Source organism: Idiotropiscis lumnitzeri, chromosome 5 (assembly GCF_059441095.1).
Source record: "Idiotropiscis lumnitzeri isolate Australia: NSW breed Sydney's pygmy pipehorse chromosome 5, RoL_Ilum_1.0, whole genome shotgun sequence".
Taxonomy (NCBI): domain Eukaryota; kingdom Metazoa; phylum Chordata; class Actinopteri; order Syngnathiformes; family Syngnathidae; genus Idiotropiscis; species Idiotropiscis lumnitzeri.
This window is the reverse complement of record NC_142395.1, coordinates 20,054,988-20,081,038: the sequence shown is the minus strand read 5'-3', so window position 1 is coordinate 20,081,038 and position 26,051 is coordinate 20,054,988. Positions and strand designations below refer to the sequence as shown.

Sequence of the window (26,051 nt, the reverse complement as noted above, 5' to 3'; positions counted from 1 at the left end):
TTGCTTTTTTTTTTAATAGAGGTTTGTGTAGATAAGGCTAGATTTGAGGAGAATGAACAAAGAGCTTCAGAACTGTCAGAAAAGGCAAGTCTTGACCCTCACCATTTTCATCCATTTCATCCCCGACAGTCACTGTATCACTTGGTCCGACTCATCATTATTTGTTGTTTATAATGTGCAGCACATTTAGTTTCAAGAAAGCTGAGGGTATATTGCGTGTAACCGTGGGATTTTTTTTATTTAATTGTGTTATACAGTACAGTGCATAAATTAGATTGAGAAGCTCAAGAATGTTGCATTAATTTATATATATATGTATATATATTTTTTTTAATTGGTTGTTGATTTTTACCTCAACATATTGTTAGCTTATGTGAGGAATGTGTGACGTTATTGTCCGTGGTGGTGCCCTTGAGATGGGAGCTAAAGCTGATCCAGATGAATCTGTGCTCTTCAGACTTGAAGTATATGTAAAAAGTAAGATAAGGAATAATTTGCGTATTTCTATTTTTAGCTTGATGAAGAGTTTTTAAAACGACAGGAGGCCCAAGCGCAGCTGGTTAAGGGTGAAGAAAAGATAGCCGAACTTCAAGCCGAATTGCAGGCTTTCATGTCCCAGGTATTTGAGTTGCTCTTTTTACAGCTTTTACGTAACACACTCATCTTTCTTTACAATTACAAGCGTTTCTGATGTGAAACAAGATTAAACATTGATTTAAAGAAAACACTGCCATCTGCCACTTAGATAATTCCAAGTTTCTTTCCATATATGAGAATCTTTTTGGTAGATGTGTTTCTTATTTTTTTATATATTGTATATTCTTATTTTATTTTTCAAATCTATTTATTTATTTTCCCCCCAAATTTTGATGTACATTGGATCTTGAATCGACAATGACGGCCTGACGGCGTAATGACAACTTGGACTGGATAACTGTCAGCCATTTCTGACTCTCGCTATCCCATAAAAGCAAATTGTTGTCAATACTATTTGTTTTAACAGCCGTCATTAACTTCTCATAGCCTACTACCACTGATTTGCAGCCTCATAAGACGATTTCCATTGTCGTTGCTTGATAAATTTTCAATTTGACAGCAACGGCCGCTGAAGGAATATTTAAATGGCACATTTGTTTAAATGGCTGTGACAGGTTTAAGAATGGTTCTTGCATACCATCTGTCTCATCACTGTCATGAGTCTTACGACCTTTTACACGACTTTTGTCGTTCATGACGGTCGGCTGTCAGACTACAAGATAATATCGTTGCGTGTCTTGGACTGGGTGAGACGTCACTCTAGAAGTCCGTCACCAACCAGACTTCGTCCAATCGTCGCATGCTTCTCTCATGATCTGTGCAAGATTATTATGGGCATGTGCGTTTGTTCTGTTTGAAAAAGGCAAAAAAATAGAGATGATGGGGAGAAGCCAGTCTATTCTCCAAAAAGCGATCAATTTTACAGTTACCAAACTTAGCATGTGTTGAAATGCTACATGTACTTTCCAATATGTCCTCCCTATTGTCCATTCCTTTTTTTCGCTGATTGTTTGTATGCGCGTTCCACATCCAATCTGTCGTCATATGTTGGAGGGCGCTGTCTTCCGATTGGTCAATGCCAAAGAACCGATCGAAGGACGATGTAGATAAGCGTCTGAACATACTGAAGATCGACTCGTAAACGGAGAGCTTTGCCTTTCTGCTCAGCTCCTTCGTCACCACCTCAGACGGATACACAGCCTGTTAATCTCCCACCATCTCATTCCTGACCCGGAGAGGGCTCGCAACCCTTTTCCGACTGAGATTTGGAGGTGGTGGTTTTCGTCACAACTGTTTGACACGCTCATGCGTATCGCTCCAGTGAATGTTGAATATTGCGACTTGATGAAGCCAACAGAACTTAATCATCTGCAAAAAGCCACGACGCATTACTCAGGTCACCACTGGACCCCTTCAACTGTTAGAAAGGGGTCTGGTGTGCCATACTCCTGTTACATCTTCCACAGCCCTCCCTCATGGTCAAAAGCACATGTAGACTAGTTGACTCAACACTGACACACAAACCAGAACTTAATGAGGCTGTAGAGCTGGTCCACTGTTTTGCAGCCAGGATGAAAACCTAAAATCTGAGGTTTGACATGCTGATGACACATCTGCTCATTTGAAACCAATGATTTGTGCCATCACTTTGTGCATTTATCAATTGATTCATGCATCCAGGTTGGAGTTGTACCAGGGGTTGTGTCATCTGGCTGCGACGCTCAGGAATTGTCATCGTCGTCTTCTTCCTTACCTTGTCGCTCTTCACCCTGCAACCCAGCATCTGGGTTACCAGTTCCTCCTCCTCCGCCACCTCCTCCTCCATTACCCGGTTGCCCTGCACCTCCTCCTCCTCCACCTGGAGTGCCTCCGCCATTTGGTGCCCCTCCTCCACCCCCATTAGGATTTGCATGCGGTTCCGGCTTGTCCGCTTGCCTTGCTCTGCCTTATGGCCTCAAGCCTAAGAAGGAATTCAAGCCTGAGAATTCCACAAAGCGCCTGAATTGGTCTAAGGTAAGTGCAAGTGTATAAATTATATTAAATATAAATACATGCTTGTATAAGTGCAAGCATTGCAGTTTAATTACGAGTTAAAAATGTTCTATATTGCTCACTATCAAGTCTTAATAACATGCGTAACCAAAAGTTTATGCTGTAAAACTTCAATTGAGTGCCTCCTCTCTCCACTCTTAACTTTGTCCCTGAATTTTGTTGGCAGCAGCGAAGCAACACACTTGTTTTTTTTTTCCAGACCTAAACAACAAGCTTCTTTGAGAAGACAGCCATTCTTGAAAATAACAGATGATCATATGCTTGTGTTAGATCACACTGAGTGGCACCTCTGCAGATGTTGTTCCCAGCGGAGCAATATTAGTTCACACTGCAAATGGTGTTAGTTTGTGTTGTGATTAATTATTTAATATCTGCTGTAGATTTGTACAGATGTTCAACATACTAAAACATATGCTTGGTATTCCAAATGGACATTTTAGGAGGACACGATGATGGCTGCATAAAATACCCACATGGGATCAAATTGTTTTGCAAATTTTCAAAATGACATCAATTCTCTTTTCAATGAATATTCGTTATGCTGTATGCGGGTGTATACAGCATATATAGTACTTGAATGTAATTGATTTATCACCTGCTCTATATGATTTTGTGGTTTGTTGCTTTTATGGAGATATTTTCTGTTGAGATTTCTGAAATTCTGAGGATTTTGTCAATTTAAATTAAACAAGGTCTCTAAACGCTAAAGGATGAATTGATTATCAAAGATATTTATTGATTTAGTTCATAATTGATTAGTTGTTGATTAATCGATTCATAATTTTACCTGTAGTTTATACTTTTATAAGGATTTGCAAATCATTTTACACAACATCCCATTTTTGCTATTGTATTACAAGGACTAAGACGAAGCTTGCTTTCGAGCTGGTAAAGGCATGTAACAATACACGTGCAGCAACTTCATTCGGAGTGATCTTTTATTCTTTAATCAGCGCCGAGCAAACTGATTTAACTTGTTGGAATGTTTCTTTAGTCTAGATTCTTTGTTTACAGCAGGCTAGTTATACTCTAAGCAATGTCTAATTTGGGGATTTTTTTGTTTTGTTTTGTTTTCTATCCAGATCAATCCCCAAGAAATGTCAGAAGGTTGTTTCTGGGTGCTTGCTGACGATAACCAATACGCAAAGCCTGATTTGCTGAGCAGAGTTGCTCTTACCTTCGGTTCTCACAGAGCAGGTAAGACGTATGTGTCGTTGTTTTTATGTGTCATGAGACTAACCTGCCAGCTGTGTTACATTTGTCATTACATTGTGTAGATCTTTCTCCCAGAAATCGCCAACTACCGAATTACTTAACAGATGACAAAAATACTGCTTCAATGGTCTGTCTGAAGCCTTCTATTTTTGTGAACTTTTTTTCTTGCCTATAGATGTGTCATTCGCTTTAAATGTGGCCATTTTATCGGTTGTCTAATATTAGACTTAAAATAGTTTTAATATTCCACATGGGTGTATGGCTGCTTGTCTTCATTCAGTTGAAATGTGTATTGAGTTTCACAGGCAATGTCCATATTTCCTGTGAACGGTTGCCGCTCTTGAACGTTTTACCAGGGGTGGCAGGAGGTTCAGTTGTGCGGTCGGAGGTTTTAACTCCTCCACACAAAAGCGCACTCTCGCACATTCATAGGCTCTGCAATGACAATTCTCAACAATTCCAATTTAAGTTTTTATTATAAATATTTGACAGTCTCCATTTAGTCACATTATTTTCCATCCTCTACATTTATCACTCAGATCTTTTTGATAATATACAGTGGTCATTATGGAATGTTTAACAAAAATATCTAGATCTTTAGTGCCATGTAATGTCCACTAATCAGATGAGTGGGTGTTTTTATTTTTTTTTGTCAAGAGTGATGGGAAACCAAAGCCTTAATATGCTTCATGAATGAATTATAGTGTTTATTGAGACATCTAGATGGCGCTCTCTGTTCAACAGAGGGCTGAAAGCACACTGACTCAAATCCCTTCCCGAGTGCCATCGAGGGCAGTCAAAAAATACAACGGGTTCATGAAGCATCTTGAAGCTTCATTTTCCTCAGTGCGCTTTTCTGCAATCATGTACTGTTTTTTAATTAAGGGGTGGAAAATATTATTTGTTTAGCCAATTCAATAATTAATTAAAAAATATATATAAATCCTCTGAAAAACACGTTTTAAATCATGAAACTTCATTTGGGACACAATGGTAAATAGATTTGGATTAAATTAAAAGATTGCAAAGTATAATTTATTTTGTTTATTCTTAAAAACAATTGCTGTTCAAATGATAAGACCGGCCAATAATTTTAAATGCTCACGTCGATAAGTTTATTTTCAAAAAGAAAGTGACCCATTTACTGCAATCGCAATCAGATTTTTGTCACACTTTTAATCTTAATTGCAGAGGAGGTTTAAGAGTTTTGCATTTTTTTGGGGGGGGGGGACTGGCAAAGTATGGAAGAGTTCTTGTAAAAGCAATTATTTCTCTCGTGCCTGTTATTAGTCCTTGCAATGATTTATTCACCGCTCACGTCATGTGTTTTCTCTCTTGGCCCTTCACTGACAACGCTGCATTATTCATCCCGTTGTTATCTACCTGTCAACTAGATGCTTCTTCACTCAAGGCAACCCCACCCCATTCGCAACAATTTTAATAATGAAAGTACATTGAAAAGGTTCACAGATATTCAATCTTGTGTTTTCCGGAAATCACAAGCGCAAACAATTACTATCTGCAGAAGCTTGTGCTTCTCTATTCAGGAAAAGACACTCTCGTGGACTCTCCACTATCACAAACTGCAATCCGTTTGCATTTTAAGAGGAATGCTAAACGCGCTTCATCAATTGACTGTTTTGCATTACATGCTGCAGTTTTACATTTGGAAAGCAATGCATAAAATATTTTAGCTCTTCCAGATGGTTTGTGGCCATCTTGGTTGTTTTCCCCTTGTTTCCTTGCCATCCCACTGGTGGTTGTAAGCACAGCATGACTGATTCGTTCATCTGTTGGAGAGAATTGCTGTTAGTGTGTGTCACTGAGCGTAGGTCTACCAAATGTGTTTGTTGTCTTATTATCGCGGTGTAGCGTCTCATTTAAGAACAACATCTGGATCATCATTAAACATTTAGAAGGACACCATATGAAACAGTTTTTCCTCATCAAATTTTCATTTGCATCCTTGTCCTTTTATGACATGAGAGGCCTTACTGCTGTTGACTTAGACCAGGAATTCCTAAGTGTAGTTCTGGGGAATTATGGGGAAAAATAATAATCATATTAATTCTGTTTGTTTGAAATCATGATTAATATACATGTTCATTCATTGATTTCAAAAGTTTTGAATTTATTCAACTGCATGAACTTAATTTTAAATCTAACTTAAAAGAACAACCAGGAAAGTAAAATAATATATTAAAATAAAAGCAATACATAAACCGTAAATGTACATAAACATACAAAAATAAATAATGTGTTGTGTTACTACTCCATTTGTGTGCGAATATTCATTCTTTTGAAGGTTCAACCTAAAGTGAAGGCACTTCGAGAGGAAGCAAATTTTCCTTTCAACTGATATTTTACGTGACTAATACGACTGCTCTTCTCACGAATAATGTCCCATTTGCGCCATTCAACAGGAAAAGAACTAAATAGGTTGGCTGTCACCATCATGGTGAATGATGAAGAGCATTAGAACAGGGGGAGGTGGGGATGAGAATTCAACATACAGGGTAGCAGGTGGACTTTTGTCAAATAATGTCGAAAATTGAAGTTTTCTGACAATTTCTGATTTGTAAAAAAAAACCAACTTATTTTTAAACAAATTTAGTCACCTCTTCTTTTTTCCTGTAACATTTAAAAAAAACAACTCCATTAGCTCTATAATGACACCATGTGGCTGCTGAATTTTTCAGATGCATAATCATGAAAGGTTCTTTTTGTGTTTGAAAGGCAACGTAATATGTTGCATGCATAGCTCATGGTTGTCTTGTTCTTACGACGTACAACCTTTTTTTTTTTTTTTTAAAAGTGTTTGTAACACTCAAATCTCGTTGTTACCCTAGAATAGTCACTGGCATAACTTGAAGTGCACGAGACTGGAATGTTAAAATGCATCTTGAGAAGCCACGAACAATTATGCCGCTTACATAGAAAGTATTATTGTACCAACTGTGAATAATGGAGGCGTTTGGGTTATGTTCTGGTCTTGTATCTGCATTTTGTGATCATTTGTGCAAAGATTGATGCTATATCAATCCCATTCAAATCTAAAATGGGTGGATTATTTTGTTAATTTAATATACCTGTTGACAAGTGCACACGTTTTATTGAGAGCTATCAAAAAAATATATATTCCTGTGCAACCAAATATTAGGTATTTTTGTCCCGACCAGCTTTATTTGTTTGTTTTATAGTTAGTTATGTTGGAGCACAAAAACAAATCTTAATTTTCATTAAGCGAATTTCACCATAATTTTTTTTTTTGTTTCTAAAGACGTGGTATTCTTTAGCAGTATGGGGTCAGACAATTCTGTTTGTACATATTTTGACTTACTACAGCAGATTTATCCATTTTAAAGTTTACACTGCACTAGATAGCACTTTACATACTAAGTCTGTCAATTTGGTGAATATTTCCTCTTTAACTGCTTATTATTTTTACTGATAGTCAAGACAATGACAGCCTCGCCAGCATTAAACACGGTGAGAAAGAAAAGATGAGTTCAGTCAGGGAGAGACTGACCAGATACAAAGAACACATTATGAAAGAATGAATGCCCATATGATGAAGAAAGGAGTCACCTCGATTCGCCTCCAGTTACCCGCAACCCTCATGAGAACGCGCAGTACGGATGCTTGAATCTTTGAAATAATACTGATACATTATATACAATTTAGCTCATAGTTGAAATTTTGCATTTTTTGTTCGACATCCTGCATTTACCAAGATCCCCCTCCCCATTTTGTTCACACGGTAATTGATCTCTATTTTTCAGCATCACACTTCTCCATCATTGTTTTCCCGTTTTATTTCAGCCACCACGCTTTCTCAGGCAACAGCATTTCAATTTCTTCCCGATTTGTGTTTTTATGTCCTCACATCACCGACGTAATGGGCTGGCTCGTTAAAAAGATATTTTCTTTCGCATTTTTTTCCTGTTGTGATTTTTCATCCAGACTTGTGATTTGTGTAGGTCGGGTTGGTAAGTATAGACGGCTCCAAGCAGACCCGCTCGCATCATCTGCATAAAATGGGCGAATGACTTTTGAGATGAGGGTGATTTAAAATACCCTCAATCCACGGAGAGACTTGTGAAATGTTAGAGTGATGCAGGCGGAGCTTGCCATACATTTAACATTTCATAGAGATGGTAATGTCTCATCGCAGATGCACTGCTGTCGGACTGCTTGTTATGACACTCACACCGGTGTGTATACAAGTGGCCTTTAGAGGGCACTACTCCACTGAGAATAGAGCTGATGCTAAAAATCACCCAGTGGGCCTGTAAAAAGCCTACATTGGTGGCATTTTGAGTGTAAACCAGTATGTTTATGCAGAGGTGATTCTGGTAGTATTAAATTCAAGGCAATCTGGGTAGAAGGAGCAGGTCTAAAGAGAGAGCCAAGAGACGCTTAATGAAGTCTGTTAATTTGCTGCTATCAGAATTCAAGTCTCACAATAATTACGGCCTTTGGTCATCTGGTGTGAATCACAGAGAGATGTGGCCTAGCATGGTTCACTTTGATTATCTCGCTTGCAGCGCAGCTCCTCATTCCATTATTCTGATCACCCTCTTCTACCTTCCCCTCACTCATCTGCTGTTCTGGCTTGTCAGTATTAGTCAAGGTGGTTGAGTGTGCATTGATACCATGGAAAGGGCTGTTGATTTGCTGTCAGGGTGACTGAACTCCACGACTTTGCCAAAGCAGAACAAAACGGTGCGTTAAACAGAGCAGCTGGTTTGACTATTTGGCAGATGTGTCGGAAAAGTGGATTTCTTCACTTGTTGCAGACGGCTCTCGTGTGCATCACACGTCTGGCGGATTTCGCTTTGGGCAGAGGCGTTTGCATGTGCGCTGCCTTTATTAGGAAGATGGATAAAAAGGATCCTAATCAAAAGTAGTGATGAAGGGAGGCTCTGTTGCTTGCTGCATAATGCTGCATTAGAATGCATCACCGTTTATTGAGGTGAGAACGCTGTACACGTGATTAATGACGAGTCACCAGGAAGCTGTTATACTGTATGTGCTTTGCGACCAACATTGGGCAAATGTTGGATAAAATGTCATGCCAAATCTGCACACGTCTCACATTGCTGCCTTATTAGAAAACTGTGATAAAATAAATCAAAATTAAATCAAAATAAATTCAATCCAAATTTAGTGTGCCGTGTGCAGGCGAGACAGCTGGGAGTAGTTGGTGTCTTCAATGTGTGCGTGTGTGTGGTGTCTGTTTTGAGGAGGGTGGTGGGGAGATTTGAGGTGTTACTTTCCCGTCTCTGAGGCCTGCCTGTCATGTGCAGCATCAGTCATGCTCTTCTTGCACCGCAGTTTTATTTCATCCACCATTCTCCTTTAGTGTTTTCACAATGCAATTTAGTGATACAGCCTTGTGGGAAGTTACTGTTGGGCTTGCATGAGCATTTGCAGTTTTAACAGTTGTCAAAGCTTTGTCATGTAAAGTATAACCAGTTTTTATTTAAAAGATAAAATGGAGGCTGTGAGAGTAGCACTTCACTTAAACCTTTTGAGACCTTTTTTTTCCAGTTGGATTCAATGCTGGTGAAGTGTTTGTTTTCTAAGCAGAGGTTGTTCTCTGTACTATGAAAAGTACAGTGTATATAGTTTAGACTTCTTGTGGTCTTCCATCAGTGTTTTGCATATTAACTATAACTTGACCTAATATATTGACAAACGTCTCGCTCTGAGGCAAAGCCAGCAAAAAAATAAATAAATAAATAAATCGATGCCAGCACAGAATGTTGCCAGAGTGAAGGAGATTGTTTTTGCTGTAATGTCTTATTTTGCGCATCCGGTCAATCGCATCAATGATCGATCAGCAAATTATGACATTACAACCCATCACTGATTTTTGCATTAAATGTAAAATATCTGCCAATATCTGTGTAAAGTCTAGCACTCTTTAACAGAAAATAACTCATAGATTTTATTACTGCACTGGTTGTCCTGCATCTCATTCAAAATCCCCATTTCAATAATTTTATTCAGTCACCTGTATGATACAATGCAGTGCTGCTTTGTTGTATGTTGTACGTAACAGCCGTTTGTCCAAGACCCCAGATCCTTTTGGAACACTAAAAGCCTTCTCTTTATCCTCAGATGAAGAAAGGCCGGATGGAAGCCCTATTCCAGGGGTCCTCAATCCTGTTCCTCCGGTGTCCTGCCGGTTTTCCATCTCTCCCTGCTGCAACACAGCTGATTCAAATGATCAGATAATCAGCAAGGTCTGCAGAAGCTAGATAACGATCGCTCAGGTGTGTTGCACCAGGGACAGGTGGAAAACGGGCAGGACACCGGCCCTCGAGGAACAGGGTTGAAGACCCCTGCCCTATTCAGTATTATCTGCCATCTAGTGGTGAATTGTGTTTCTACAACACAAAACAAATGTTTTTTTATTTTTTATTATTATATTCAAAAATTAATCAAGGGTCGATTCAGAGTGTAGGTGCAGGCTGTCAGTTGAACATCTATGTCATAGTTAAGAAAAATGGTAATGATACACCCCTGATTTTACGATTGATAGGAATGATTTGACTCTTTTTGAATCATTTTTTCAAATGGTTTTCTGTATGAAAAGCAACACATTTTACTGTAATAGCCGGAAGTTGGCTTGTGATCACTCTAGGGTTTACCCTGCTTCTTTCCTAACGTCAGTTGGGATGGGCTCCAGCTCTCTCATGACTACGGCTGGGCGATATTTATTTAATTTTTTGTTACTCTTAAAATATGGACCTGTAGGACAAAAAGTCGAATTGAATTAAGTAATTTACCTAAAATATGAGGTTTAAACAACTATGAAAAGGTCAAATAAACTGGTTAACTTAAAGATTTAAACATAATCTCCTTAAGTAGGGCTGGTTGAAGTACAATGTACAAAAATCATATTTGTCTAATAAAGATAATAGATTTTGTTATATTTAGACAAAGAAAACCAATTAAATTTATTAAAAATCTTTTAAAAAAATTAATAAATCCCACTATTGCGACCAAAAATGTGCCATTCAAAATATCTGGTAGTAAAACGATTTAGTGCTTCAAATTTCCTCAAAGGTGTTTGTAATTGTGCTACAAAATTAACGTCATGCAGTATGACGTAGTCGGGATTTGCCTCACGATTATTTTTTTTAATCATTATTATATTGTGTGCAATTTCTGTTTATTGATCAGGTTTTTATCACAATATATGTTGATTAGAATTACTGCCCAGCCCTACTCATGACTCGGATGAGAAAAAGCGGCACCGGAAAATCTTCGATGGATAGTGCGAACAGTGTTTCCAGTCAGTTTTCACCTGCCCTCTGTTGTTTGCTGCAAAACTCACTATTCACTGTTTTGGAGCAATGATGCCAAATATTAATTCTTTAATAGACTAGTACTAAATATTTTATTCGTTTGCCCTACTTTTCAATCACATAATTACTTGAGCACATCAGCGGGCCAGCACTGACTGTAACGTTTGGGACTAAGCTCGGCAGGCCGGGGTGAGATGGTTCAGAGGAAGAACAGTCGAAATATCAGTAAAAAGATGCTGGAAATGCAGCCGCCAGGTGAGTAGCAAATAAAAATACCAAAGAGGAGATTTATAGCTTCGGTGAGGAAAGATTTACAGATAGCTGGAGTTAGAGCAGAAGATGCCGAGAACAGGTCGAGATGGAAGAAGTCGATTTGCTGTGGTGACCCCTGACTAGGGTTAAGCGAAAAGCAAAAGTCCTACTTTAGAAACTGAGAGACAACCTTTGTGTGTGAGAGTGGAGCTATAGCGTTGCTGCTTGTGTGTGATTGTTTCAAAATTAAATAAAATTTCTTTTTCTAGGTTAATGTTGTAGATGTGTTTGAAATGATGAACAATTTTGGCGTCATAGTGTGCGGTGTATTTATGATTTGAACTATTAGAATAGCCAGTTCGAAACATTTTGGTGCGCGGGCGTCAGTTGCTTCGCAGTTTTCCTCTATTAGAGGCAGGGTTTGGTCCTTAAACATTATGCACAACTCAATGTTGAGTTTTTAGGTGAGTTAGTGACGATATTTGAAACTTTTGAGGCTCTATCACATTTACCCATGTGCAATTTTAATTCCAACTGTCGCAACAGTAATTTTTGGGTGCTTTTAGGCCATTCCCTGTTTGCTGGCCTCAATGTTGTCATTTTCCTTTCACTTTAAAATTGACTGTTCGTCATTTTCAATTCAAAATTTGTATTTGTCCTTTTTTAACTTGCCTCATCTGTCACACCACTGCAATTAGAGCACTCCGACAAACAATGTTCATTTATGTCCTCTTCTCTGTGTACTATAACCGCCCTTACAATTTTGAAAGAGTGTGAAGAGAGTGCGTCAACTGAAGAGCCACGTAAGTCCACTCTTGGGTGACTGTCAGTGTATTTGCCAATATTGCTGTGTATTTGTCGCAGTGCACGCTTGTGGACATGCCAGCACCGCTTTTCAGTAGGAGCTTGTCATAAGTCACATCTTCACTGAATCATGCCATGTAGCAGCCTTGTAAGAGTTCCCGGTTAAACAGTAGACTATCTTCCTACCCTGATCCTCCCTGCCTATACTAGATTGTGTGCCAAATGTGTGTGAACAACTTGTCCGCAAACTGTTCATCCCGACTATAACCTGGTAGTAATGACACATAAATGTTTTTTTTGCATTTAAAAACAATTTTCACATTTGTCTTGCAAAAACTGAAATTATGGAAACGACATACATGGATCATTCTTCAACTTAGTAGTTTTGTTGTTGACAAGATTGTTGACAGTCACGCTGTCACTGTCAAAAATGGTAAATTTTCTAACATTGTGAGATGATAACTAGGGGTGTCCCGATGCATTTTTTTGCGACCTAGTGTACTGTCCGATACGATATCAGCATGCTTTAATTTTGAAGAGAATTGTTGTACTATTCTAATAACAATATTCAGCAACGGGTGGTATGCGGAAAATATGAACCATTTATTCCAAACATTTGGGTTCCATGAATTCAACCTCAAACATGACAATGTACTGCTCTTGAATAAAATAAATGCAAAATAAATCAATTTGTACTGGTTGTAAACTGGCGAGCACAACTTTTTTACTAGCGTTAAAGTTCGGGAATCTTTGTGACTGAATCACATTCACGGAGATGCCAATTGGCTTGGCTCCGTAGTCCCGCTTTTGTTTACCGCTTAAAGAGCCTGCCAGACCAAGTTGCAATCTACGGAGATCCCACTGGTTGGTTTTCTTTGGGCTGATATCTGACCGATATCTGATTTAAAAAAAAATATATATATATATATATCGTATTGGGACACTCCTGATAAAAACTTCAGGTCCATTCAGTCATGACAAACTGTTGTCACTTTTTAGTAAGTATGCAATCGTGTAAACTGAATAAGCAATTTATGCTTTTCTGAATGTTGAGGAATATTTGACATTTTTATCGAGTATTGAAAAAATTATTTTGCTTCTCTTGTGAAATTTTATGCCTGTGTATCATGCAAACTTCATATGTCTGTACCAGGGATTAAAGATAACATAATAAACCTTAATTGGTTAGTAATTTGCATATTTTAGTAATAAAATAAACATCTAGGTGTGCTATTATTCACTGTTAGATAACAATTTCCTGTTTTTATGTTTTCATCAGCCAAAAGAGAAGAGGAGGATCTAGATGATAAAAAAGCTATTAAGAAGCGAATTAAAGAGCTGAAGGTGCTTGATCCCAAGATTGCGCAGAATCTCTGTAAGTATTTATTTTTTTCTACTCACTCCTCACCTTCTCTTAAAAAATAGATGTATGTCGTTATTGCCGCAACTGAATGACAAGATGCTTGACTTTAGATTCCTTTCCAAGTAGGTGCACTTTGTGCTGCAATCATCGATTTACTTTCTACAGTGTGATCATATTGATGGCCTTTCTTTTTTTCTCCACTTTTCTTTACGCGCGCACACATGCATCGTCAGTCTTAGAATAACTGTTTCAAGACATACAGAATGAATGAGAGTCCAGTTGGATCTCAAGTTCTCTAATATTTACCACCTCAAGGTGAGCTATGTCCTTTATTTCAGGCCCCAAAAGAAAATGAGTGCTATCATCCCAGAATGTTAAACCCATGCAGTGGCAATTATGGAATTGGGATCTGCCAGTTTGTGTTTCGTTAGCATTCCCATCCTCTATTGGCCAATGCAGAGAAAAAGAAAAAAAATGAATAAATGCAAAATCTCTGTGGTGGTTACATGGCAGTGAATGTGGTAGATAAACTACTACTGTATGAGTACAATAAAGCAGCGAGGGAAGTGAATAAATCCTGGCCTGTTTTGAACATTTGGTGTGTTGTTTTCTACGCTTTCATAAACTTTTCAATTGAGGATTTAAATTGAAAAGCGCAGTAACGTTCGATGCAATGTAATCTACATTAGTATCGCCATTCCTTTTTCAAGACTGGGATTTTGTTGAGCTGTATTGAGATTTATTTTTTTTATGCCTGGAAAATTTCCAGTGTAAATGCATTTAAAGGGTCCAATAACGCTTCTCTGAGGAGCAGTTTTGCTAATCACTGACTTAAATTGAGGTGCAACTTTCTCAATTTGAGGAGCGATTTTTATTTATTTATTTATTTTTGCTGGTTCATTCCAGTGACCTGAAGCAAGGATTTTATTAAACAACATTAAGTACGACAATTCAGGTACATTGTATTTTTAGTGTTTGCCTTGGGTCCCAACTGGCCAGCAATGGCCCTGGGTTGAGCCAGCGACATTGCAAGACGGCTGACGTATCCAAAGTGCAATTAGCCACTTGTGCATTGATCAAGTATGTCGCTAGTAGCAGTGAGAACTAATGTCAATTGCACGACACATTGACCATTGACAATTTGGCGCAAAGACGCCTCTCCGAATGGTTACCAAAGACCCACTGGGGCTGATTTGCACACACTGCCTCCTGAGTCCCCAACTTGCTGCTGCTTCAAAGTATTTTATGTAGCAAAATGAATGCAGTCGCCATTCAGATATCTTTTTAAAATATTCCGCACAATCTTGACGTGATACAGGCGTCGCGAGTTAGCCTTCAGCAATTTCCGTACAGTTGGCAGCTGTTTGATTGAGGAGCAAAATTTGAGGTTCAACTCGCAAATTGCAATTTTGAGCTTTAAGTCTCCGACATTGTCTTTATGAGTGGTGGCCTGAGCCAAGATGTGGGGGGACCCCCGTATATTCATGATATATCGTAATATGTTAAGCGACATTTTTCCACCGCAGTTCTTAATTTCCTTGCCATGTCTTTATTTCTCTGCAGCCATTTTCCTGGGTTCTTTCCGCTTGCCTTACAAAGAAATTCGTCAGATGATATTGGAGGTTGATGAAGAGCAGCTAACTGAACCAATGATTCAGGTGGGCTTACTCTTGGATCATATTTAGTTTGAAAGAGAATTGTACTGGTCTTTTGAAAAAAAAATTAGATACCTCTTAATCAATTTTGGGGGAGGTGTAATTTTTGGCTATTTTGACAATGGTAGATTTTTGTTTGTGTGTGCTCTGGCCAACAGTGGTGGTGCTTGTATATTCAGCCGGCCGGGTGGGCCAAGAAACAGATTAATCTGGCTTTGAGCGGCCAACAAAATTGCATGAATGCCCATTTTCAGTGAGGCGCATTTTTTTTTCTTTTTTTTTTTGTATTTTTCCGAGGCAGAAGGCTGGTTATGTTTTCTGGCAGAAATGTAGTAGTGTCAGATTTTTTTTCGATGAAAAGACAGAAAAAGAACAAATCATGCGAGTGAATATCATATGTTGCTGAAAACCCGAACACTACTTTGGTTTGGAGATGCTTGGAAAAATTAATATGTAACATCACCACCTTGCTAGGCACTAGACTGTGTTAAAAATGTCAAAATTTTTGTCTTGCTTGCTTTTTCCCCCCCCCCGTCTCATCTCTCTACCCATTATTCCTATTTCCCTCTTGTCATTGTAGAACCTTGTGAAGCACTTGCCTGAGCAGGAGCAGCTGAATACTTTGGCCAAGTACAAGAATGACTACCCAAATTTGTCAGAGCCGGAGCAGTTTGGGGTTATAGTGAGTGTCAATGCAAACAAACTCCCAAATATGATTTTCTTTATACTTAATCAAAACATACATTTTCAACATCACTTATAATGACCGAGGGTCCGTCCGTCTGCAAAAGAATGATCTCCTGAAACCAGAGAGGGTTTTTTGTTTTGTTTTTTCTTTGCACTTATCGAAAGGTCTCCATCTGTACAGACATTTATTCCTGATAATTTGAGAAATGGGAGTCATGTGCTCCCGCTGGCAGGAGGCAAGGCAGCTTTATTCATCTAGCGCATTTCATACACAATGTGCTTCACATTCTTACAAAAGAACATTTAAAGGCAAATGAATTAAAGATATTTAAGCAACAGAAGAATTCAAGACATTTAAATGCATAAAAATAGTTCACTAAAATTGATAAAAGAATATACAGCGCAAGAAATTAATTTTAAAAAATTTGATTATAAATGCTCTAAAAGTAGTTGTAGTAATAAATAAAAAGATGTTTGCTCAATCTCATTATTTTGCACAGTTTACATTCAAAAACAGCCCTGTGGTCCGCCAATTCATAAATGAATGTGACATATTTGCGCATGTGTTACTTTGCATAACATAAACTTTTTTTTTTTTTTTTTAACGAAAATCCGCCAACAGCCACTGGACTGTCACAAGACTTCCTTTTTATGTCCCCTTTTTAGGTGAAAAAGTTCAAAATCAAAAACTAGCATACAAAATACAAAGTAAAATTGATCTTAAATGTACATTCGGCTTTCTTTGTTTGGTCACGTCGTGCTAATACACTGCTGTGCTTTCAAATGAATATTTTCATTCACAGCATTTTAACATCCTGTCTCTTTGAGCCTTAAGTGACACCTGGACAACCCACCTAATTTATGCACCTTTTAAAAAGCCATGCTGCTGCCTAATTTTTCTGCATCAATTTCTTAGACTTTTCAAATGAGACGAGCTGAGAAATTTCCATGAGGAGTGTATGAATTTTTAATGTGCGGTGACTCATGCAAGCAGCAGAGTTACTGCCAAAATAAAAAAAACAACAACAACTGAAACACGCTTTGTCATTTGTTTAACTACCCAATATGGACAATTTAATTAGTAAATGAACAAACAAACAAAAAATAAATTACTTTATCGATATCATTGTCTTCATTTACCATAAAAGTTCTGTCAGTCTAAAGGAGAATTTCAATTACAATTCCACACATGCAATTTTGTTATCTTTTGTTTTACACTTGATAGTTGTACGATTGAGTTTAATACCAGTAATTCGGCTAATAATTACATACTGATTGCATTGAAAATATCTTAATACTTGTATTGACTAACACAGATTCCCATGTTAATAAATCATAACGTAGTTAAGCTCTCTATCTCTGCATGACAATACAAGTGTATATACTGATATATCCTTGTTGGAGTTGATAATCAAACTTGGCTTCAGCTCCGTAATATTCATATTTACTAGTATGCATAACCTCCATTCGTGTGTAGTCACAGCTCATGACTGGCAGCGTTTTGGATTAGTCTTTCATCTGGGATTTAGATGGTTGTTGACACTTCACGCAGACACATTTTACAAGTTGCCAAAACATTTACTCCCTAATATGTTCCTATACACTGCTTTATAGTCCAGAGTATTAGAATGTAGTTGACGTTGGGTTTTCATTCTCTTCCTTTTTTTTTTTTTTTCCATTCCTTTCAATTCTGAAAGAAATAATTTTGCCGGTGCACACATACGTACTTATTCACTGACTGGTATAGTCGTTTGAAAATTTTGCTCTGGCTATAATTACACTGGCTGAAACATCAAAACGGCAGAGCCAGCTGTTGTTTTAACACAAGTGGAAGCGGAATCCCTCCCTCCAACCCAACACTCATCCAAAATCACCGTTGTGTCCAGGTCTTGCGGCCCAACGCAATATTTTCCAATTTGCTGTAATTGTGTGAGAGCGGTAATCCAAGGCAGCCTGTTGTGTATATTCCATTCACCTTCCCTATATGGACACTAACTCTATAATTAACTTAACGGTCCCAAATCGAATCAATGCCAGCATCTATTACACCTGCCTAGCAACACTTTTGCGCAAGATGGTAGTCGCTATGTTTCTGAAATTCTAAACTTGCTTTGTGAGAATGCGTCAAGAGTTGGTGTTGGTTATTTTAGGGAGATTCGTATTATTTATTTACCCCTTTTTGTTTCTATTTCCTCTTCCATCTGTGTGTCATTTCCTAGATGAGCAGTGTAAAGCGACTTCGCCCACGACTCAACCATATCCTCTTCCGACTGCAGTTTGAGGAGCAGGTAAACAATCTGCGGCCAGATATTCTGGCTGTAAATGCTGCTTGTGACGAAGTCAAGACAAGCCGCTCCTTTGGCCGCTTGCTGGAAATTGTGCTGCTGCTGGGCAATTACCTGAACGCAGGTTCCCGCAATGCCCAGTCATTCGGCTTTGACCTCAGTTCCCTCTGCAAGGTGAGCGTTGACCTTTCTGTCAAAACTTTAATTTGATAAAGCAGTATGTGCTAATTGAGATTTAAGCACATTATTTAGGGTGCACTGTCGTTTTCATTCATTTTAATTAAGCAAATCAAAATCATTGAGCAAAGTCAAACGCGGGGTCTGTATTATTTATAATTATGATAATGTGTGGTTTTCTGGCCTTTAACTCTGTTACAGTAGGTTTATCGTCACTGCATTTGCATTGACGCATGCGTGATATACAATACAATACAACTTTATTTATGTATCTTAATTTTCATCTGCATTTATAATCAGCCTGCTTAAAATATCAAATTTAATGCATTTTCTGTCTATTTACTTGTGATGGACTTATATGCTTTTTTGAGTACCAATACCGATTATTAGGATTAACGGAGGCCGATATCTGATATTTGAAGCTGATATTCATTTGTTGAAAAATGGGGTAAAATGGTTTCAAAATTTTGAAAGATAAAAACTCCAAAACTTGACTTAGTTTAAATGCCTTTTAGCACGTTTATTAAACAACTTTAGTGATTTGCGACATGTTAAAGCTTTTTAAGATCTTGGAAAATAGACAACAAAAATGAATGAAGCATCCAGGCTCAGATTCATGTCTTTATAGTTCAATGAAAACAAACATCTCTTTGAAGTTTACTATGGCAGCCTAATCCCAGGTTTATTTTATTTATTTTTTTAAATATGTCGGGTGTCTTCTCCACAATAGTTGAAATCCTTCCAAAGTGCTGGAAAAAAAATGTAAATGGTAGTAGTACTAGTGCTTTTGTACGGAATTAATCAACCTAATCTAACCGTCGTCATTTAAGTGGACCTTGTTGGACTATCCTTGCTTCGGGTTGCAAGGACTTGGCAAACATGAGTGCATTTTGCATAGGATGAAGACAGAACAGTGACTTTTTCTGCATGATAGTGATGATGACAGAGCGCAGAGTGTAATCCTTAGGTAGGAGACTCATCCATCTTTTGCTGCATAACTACCAAAGCGGCCATTCATCACTGCCAAAATTCTGCCCTGTTAAACTTGTGCTTTCAATATCATGTTCCGATAAATAACATTTATTGCGTGTCCACATGATGAATTAGTTGAACGGTGGCGCCATCAACTGATGGTTTTTTTTTTCTTTCCTTTTTTGAAATGTTGAAATGCTGATGATTCAGTACACATTTTGTGTGATTGTTATCACCTTTTTGGTGAGGTCAAGGTATGAGCTGATATAAAAAGCTGATTACTGGAAAGAAAAGCAAACACCCTCCTGTTTGCCTCAAAGTTTTCTACTTATTCCACAGCACATGGTGCAACAAAGAAAAAGTTGTCAACTGTGATTAATAAGAATGAATTAAGGTTTTCCTGTTAGAACTTAATATGTAGAATAATGCAAGAAAATGATTCATCTCATAAATAATTTGGTAGGGGGTATATTTTAATAATAATAATCCAGAGCTGCCAACTGTCATGGATTGTCCATATTTTGTTCCGGAAATCATTGAATGCCAACTTGTGCCAGTAACACTAATTGTTTCCGGATATTGAAAATAAATAAATAAATCATGGGTCAAATTGCTCAAACTGGTTAAAAATGAGCAAAAGTACTTGGTACATGTCTGATATGTTTGTCAACGCGCTAATTGCAGACGAGATTAAGGTTGAAACGAGTCCTCCATTAATTTGAATACCTCGGTTCACAAATTTGCTTTCAGCATTTTTGCATGCATGCTTATTTTACATGTACACTATCAGGCTGAAGGAGTCAAACCAGCCACAGCCACAATTGTTTGCGCTATGAATGACAGTAAGATTCAATTCAACTTCAAAATAAACCTCAATGTACCATTACCTATTAGTTTGAAATTGTTCCCGGCAGCATGGCGCAGACTAACGCTGACTTGACTCTGTTTTGGGCGTTTGTATCGCTCTTACAGGCTGTTGCTCCTCATGCCAACTGCAGCCCCCGAGAAGATAGTCATTCGACTTAATATTTTGGTTCAATCCAAAAACTATTTTCTGTGTAGATGTGTTCAGGTTGATACATTGTTTAGGCAACTCCCTCTGTGCAACTTGACAACACTAGCATGGGTGTATTAATGGACAGATGTGGCACTCATGATAATAAAGTACGACAATTAACAAATGTGGCAGACATTATTTTCTTCTGGTATTTTGGATAATTATACAGTATAATATGAACATTAATGCTAATATGATCTCAAGAAGTAGCTTTTGGTTGCTTGTCTGCCCAAGAGATCGTCTTTCCTCAGTGGTGCCTTGCACATTCATCCATATTTTCTGTTGCTCTTCCCTTATGCTCGGTGGAACATGTACATTTCATCATGTGTATGCATTTAAAATTTATATACGTATACATATTTTTTTTTGTGGCTCTGTGCTTTCAACAGCTCAAGGATACTAAGTCAGGTGACCAGAAAACGACATTGCTCCATTTCCTGGCGCAAATATGTGAAGAGGAATTTCCAGATGTGATCAAATTTGTTGAGGACCTGAAACATGTGGACCGAGCAAGCAGGGGTAATCGACACACAAATTCACACTTGACACGCGTTAATCGTTCCATTTTACAAGTTCTACAATCATTAGAGAAAACAAAGACACTGCAATTTGCATGAAAGAGTCAGTTCCGACATGTAATTTATGACTCGCCTTGAGCATGGTTCGAATACTTCTCTTGAGTAAAAACATCCATCCATGCATTTTTTTATATCACTTGTACTATACTGCGTATGGTCGCAGGTGTGCTAACTTGAGGCGGGAGGTGGTGTACACCCTGAACTGGTTGCCAGCCAATCACAAGGCATAAACACTTACAAATGTTTTTATTTCTATTGCGGTACCATCTTTGCCATTTTATGTGTTAAAAAAAAAAAACCAAAACTTTATGTCCCATATTAAGGGAGCTGTACAGAGGTAGAACTCAATTATTTGCACAACAGCGAGCATTGGGATCTCTCAGGCTTTATTGTTAATCAATGCTCTGTGGTTTTCTACTCTTCCAAAAAGTCAGGGAGGTTGATTTAATTATTTGTTAATCGTAACTATAGCGGGATATTCCATCAGCAAAAACTCATTATGATCTTGACAGGACAGCGAAAACACTCGGCTGTGAAAGCGGCATTAAACTCTTAACCTCCAAATTAATTTTTGGGAAGCAGATAAGCAGTAAATAAAAAGTTCCCACGAAAAGACCTGACAAAAGAGCCTACCTGTACTACTGGTGATAAAACGGGTCGAAAGAGTACAAGAAGTCCTCAGTTTACGAACGGGTTCCGTTCATACGCTGGCAATGTAACCTGAATTTCCGTGTGAATTGGAATTAACCCTTTAATAATTCCGTAATCTTGAAATATTCAAATACTTGTTTTATATATTAATAAAGTTGAATTAATTATAATACGAGAATAAGATACTGTACCTCACATTGCTGAGAAGTGGGGCCCATCATGTGAAGAAAAGCACGGCAGTCGTAAAGTTGAAACATTGTCGGTCGAGTTCGAGGACTTCCTGTATTTTCTTGAATAAAAGGAAGTGGACTTTTTCTTGTTCCAATTGTCTTTCACTTGTATAGCGTCTTTCATGCATTTCAAGTCTAAAGCTCACATTCTTCGATATGCTTCAAGTACACCCCGGACTGGTTGCCAGCCAATCGCAGGGCACACAAAGACAACCACGCACTCACAGTCACACCTAGAGACAAGAATGTTTAGTGTTCATTCAACCTACCATGCATGTCTTTGCAATGTGGGAGGAAACCGGCGTACCCGGAGAAAACCCGGGGCACGGGGAGAACATGCAAACCCCACACAGGAAGTCTGCAGCCCGGAACCGAACCTTGTACCTCCGTACTGTGAGGCGGACGTGTTAACCGGTCATCCATGTCGTGCCACCTCCCTTAATTCCCTCACACAAAACAATCTACTATGTAGCGGGGTTCTGTGTATTGTGCCCTGTAAAAGAGTATGCCGAGATGTGTGCTACTCATTCTTATTTATCGCACAGCAGGCTGCAGAAGAGTAAAGAGGTGCCAATGGGGGATTTGACCTCTGAAAAGTTTGCAATTTTTATTCCTTTAAATCGTTCTACATCTGGCAGCAATCTCTCTGCCACATTGCCATGCAGACCCCAGCGGTCATAAAATCGCTCTGGCTTGTACACACTACACACAGAAGTCAAATTAAGGGAGATACAAACATTTGGTAGCACTGACTTAATATGCCTCATAGGTTTGTGCTGCCAGATTTGTGATATTTACATATTTAGTATATAGTTGGGGTGTTTCTTCAAAGGGGAGTGTGACCTCAGAGCCCGAAAATAAACTTGAAATGATTTATGCTTTTACTCAAACCTTCCTGCAATTTACTCTGAAGTTAATCAGCGCACTTTACAGAAGCCCGATCCTGATCATTTGATTCATCTGCGTTAGAGGGCGGAGACAACGAAAACAGACCCTCAAAATCAGCAGTGTCCAAACTCGGTCCTCCTGCCTGTTTTCCATCCCTCCGTGCTGCAACACACTTGATTCAAATGATCAAACGTCTCCAGAGCTTGCTGTGTTGCTGCACGGAGCGATGGAAAACAGCGGCTCTTGAGCACCGGAGCCGGACATGCCTGCTCAAAATAATAATGCATTTTATTTTTTGTCATAATTGTGTTGTCCATTCTGCTTCTGTTTCCCTTGAAATTGTTGGCATGGTGATATGTGTTCTTTGTGGTTTTATGAATTTGCATGCGCCTGAATGCATGTTGGTGTGTGTTAGTGTCTGCAGAGAATTTGGAAAAGAGCCTCAGGCAGATGGAGAGGCAGCTGTTGCAGCTGGAGAGAGACCTTGAGACTTTCTCGTCCCCCGATGACCCCAGTGACATGTTTGTCAATAAAATGACTATATCCTTTCAAGACATTTAGCGGTACATTGCATGCTTGCTAGATTCTTCTTAGATATACAGTGGTGCCTAGAGACACATATGACCTAATTTGAGTTTTTCGAGACACGATCCCCTGATATATTTTATTTTATTTTATTTTGCATGGTGGAAGGTGACTCAACTGGCTTCGCGACAAACGGCAGTTTGGCAGATGTATTCAATAAATATTCTTAAAATAGAGAGGCATCCAGCTGTGTATTTCTAATCTCAGCTAAAAGTTGCTGTCAATCAAGCACGTAGCCTCTGCTACCTTAATTTTAACTTTCAATGGGGAAACTCCAGGCACACAGTTTAACAATTAGCATCTATTTGGCGGTGTTGTTACCCAATAATTATGTAAACACAAACTACAACACATGTAGACAGATAATATAACCAGAGCTGTACATGAAAACCAGTCGTTCTGCCTCACAAAGCAGCATCAGAGGTATTGTCTTTGTTTACCTGATCCGCCAACCTCATGGATGAAATTGAACGAACACCTGGGCAAAGTCGGGCCCACGGGCCATATTCAACCAATTAAGTGAATGTTTAGGTTTCTTATATTATCATTTTTATTATTGTTATTCACTGGCGAGTTAGACGTTAGTCTAAAGGCTGTGATGTCAGGCTGTTTACACAACTTGTGCCGATGCCCTTGCAGCCGTGGATATATATAAACAGGGTGGCCATGGATCCTTTAATAAAAAAAAATAAAAAATCTTCAAGTTTCAAAATGGAAAGGTCTTGCAAATTGGCAGATTTCTAAATTTGTATTTAGCATTTTAGCGTAATGGAGAGCAGAACTGTCAACATTTGTCATTGTTTGGTTGCGTGGGCGGTTTTCTGTTGTAATGATTACGGAGTTTCGACTTGCAACGAGTAATATGACTTTTTGATTGATGGTTAAAATGTGGGTATGTTTTTAGACATTATGCTTCCACACTATTGCCTAAGTGTAACAGCAGATTTTATAATTACAAAATGAGCAGCTTATCGATGCAATACTATTTACTTCTCTATAAAACCAAAGAAAAACAGGGTTGGAAATTGGTGAGGTGCTCGACAACTGCTCCAGTGTTTCACATGGCCACTTGGGAAAAAAAAGTAATCTTCCACAGCTCCTTTAACTCGATATTTTGTAGGCAATGGTATATTTTAGGTAGCCCTCCATTGGACATGTCAATTGCTTTGATTTGTTTTGGACCACTTGTTGTGAACAAACTGCTCAAGTTGCGTCAAGTTTGATGTTTGTTAACTGTGATATTCAGTGGGATTTAGACCAGGGCAGTTGTCCAATGTTTTGTTCTTTCTTTGCCAATCTCCAATTTTCTTGTGGGTTTTTCCCTTTGTAATAAAAGTGTAACAACATTTTGGATGATGTGTGTAAATAATCCATTGCCAGATTTTGCTGCGGCCAATTTAATCATTTAGCTCGAAAAAAAAAAAGGTGCGTTTTTGTTTCTACTAACTAATGAATTTGATCTTTTAGTTTGAAATTTTAAGTATCGTCGAAGCCCAAGCGCCCCCGCCCTTGGCCCCGCCCCTGGGTAGCTGTAATATAAATAACATAAAGTTAATCCTGACCTTTCCTTTTGAGCGTTTTAGTTGAATTAATGTGCATGTACTTCCACTGCTAATATTCTGAATGCCTAATGAATTTGTACTGGACCTTGACCGACACCCTCACAGCTTCAGCAAGGTGGCGCGTGAGCAGTATGACAAGCTGGTGACAATGCAGAGCAGCATGGAGACGCTGTACCTGAATCTTTTGGACTATTTTGCTGTTGATCCAAAGAAAACATCGGTGGAGGAGCTCTTCACTGATGTCAGCAACTTCCGTACCATGTTCACAGTGAGTACGCCGGGATGCCTTATGTGCACTTTCACAGCATGTTCAGAATTCGCAGAACAACAAAAGCTTAAGCGATATAATCCAATACAACTTTATTTGTATCGGGCATTTCATAGTCACAGCTGCAGCGAAGCACTTTACTCCGAGTAGAATATAAAGTAACAATAATTCAATAACAAAGAGACTGAAAGCAAGTTAAAATACAAATTAATGATACTATCTCCAAAATAAAGTGCCGCGATATAACAAAGGCATGGTTTACTGTTTCTAAGAAAGAATGGGCTTCACCTTAGCCAGCTGCCTATGATGCAAGAACCTGGACTTGGCGACAGCCCTGATTGGATAGCAATTTTAAATTGGACTGTCAAATTTGTAACCCAAATTTGAGACTGTTGGCTTTAGGTAAGTCTCCAGGGAGCCCAGGTCAACAAGGTGGGAGTAGAGGGGCCACTGCGAACCAACACCCTAACTTCTGTTTTCTTTCCGTTGAAGTTTCAGAAGTTCTATGTCATCCAGGTTTTGATTTCCTCTTGACAGGACAAACGTGGCCTTATTACGCCGTATGGAAAGTGCTTTGTTACCGCTCCATCTGTTGCGCTATAAAAATAAAATTGGATTGTATTAAGAAGAGAGTGTCTTCTTAGCTCAGCGAGACATAGATCTGACTCATCCGTATAGCAGTGGAAGAAAAAAATTCCACAAAATAGAACCCTATGGAACACCATATGACGGAGGGACAAAAGTGTTTCATAAAGTCTTTTTTTGGGGGGGTTTTCATTGTTTGATCTGAGGCGATCTGATCCATGACTCAAAATCCGTGATCCGCTGCACCACTAGAATTTAAGTATTGCAGCGTTATACCGTTCAGTCACTGCCCTGTTGTGTGTCATTATAGTTGCATGCAACACAGTTCC

At 38.6% G+C, this 26,051-nt stretch overlaps 1 protein-coding gene across 2 annotated transcripts in view; it reads left to right on the top strand.

Moving 5' to 3' along the window:
• Positions 1-26,051, top strand: part of diaph3 (diaphanous-related formin 3) — a 74,038-nt gene that overhangs the window by 15,156 nt on the left and 32,831 nt on the right. Inside the window, exons 15-26 of one of the 2 annotated variants that reach the window (XM_088296981.1) lie at positions 20-84; positions 515-619; positions 2,218-2,550; positions 3,672-3,786; positions 12,146-12,178; positions 13,459-13,554; positions 15,106-15,200; positions 15,778-15,879; positions 18,104-18,343; positions 20,765-20,894; positions 23,138-23,263; positions 24,974-25,137. In XM_088296981.1, the coding sequence (XP_088153107.1) occupies positions 20-84; positions 515-619; positions 2,218-2,550; positions 3,672-3,786; positions 12,146-12,178; positions 13,459-13,554; positions 15,106-15,200; positions 15,778-15,879; positions 18,104-18,343; positions 20,765-20,894; positions 23,138-23,263; positions 24,974-25,137 (1,604 nt within the window). Of the gene's footprint in view, positions 1-19; positions 85-514; positions 620-2,217; positions 2,551-3,584; positions 3,787-12,145; positions 12,179-13,458; positions 13,555-15,105; positions 15,201-15,777; positions 15,880-18,103; positions 18,344-20,764; positions 20,895-23,137; positions 23,264-24,973; positions 25,138-26,051 lie in introns of those variants that run through there. The other variant, XM_088296980.1, reaches the window with a different exon arrangement.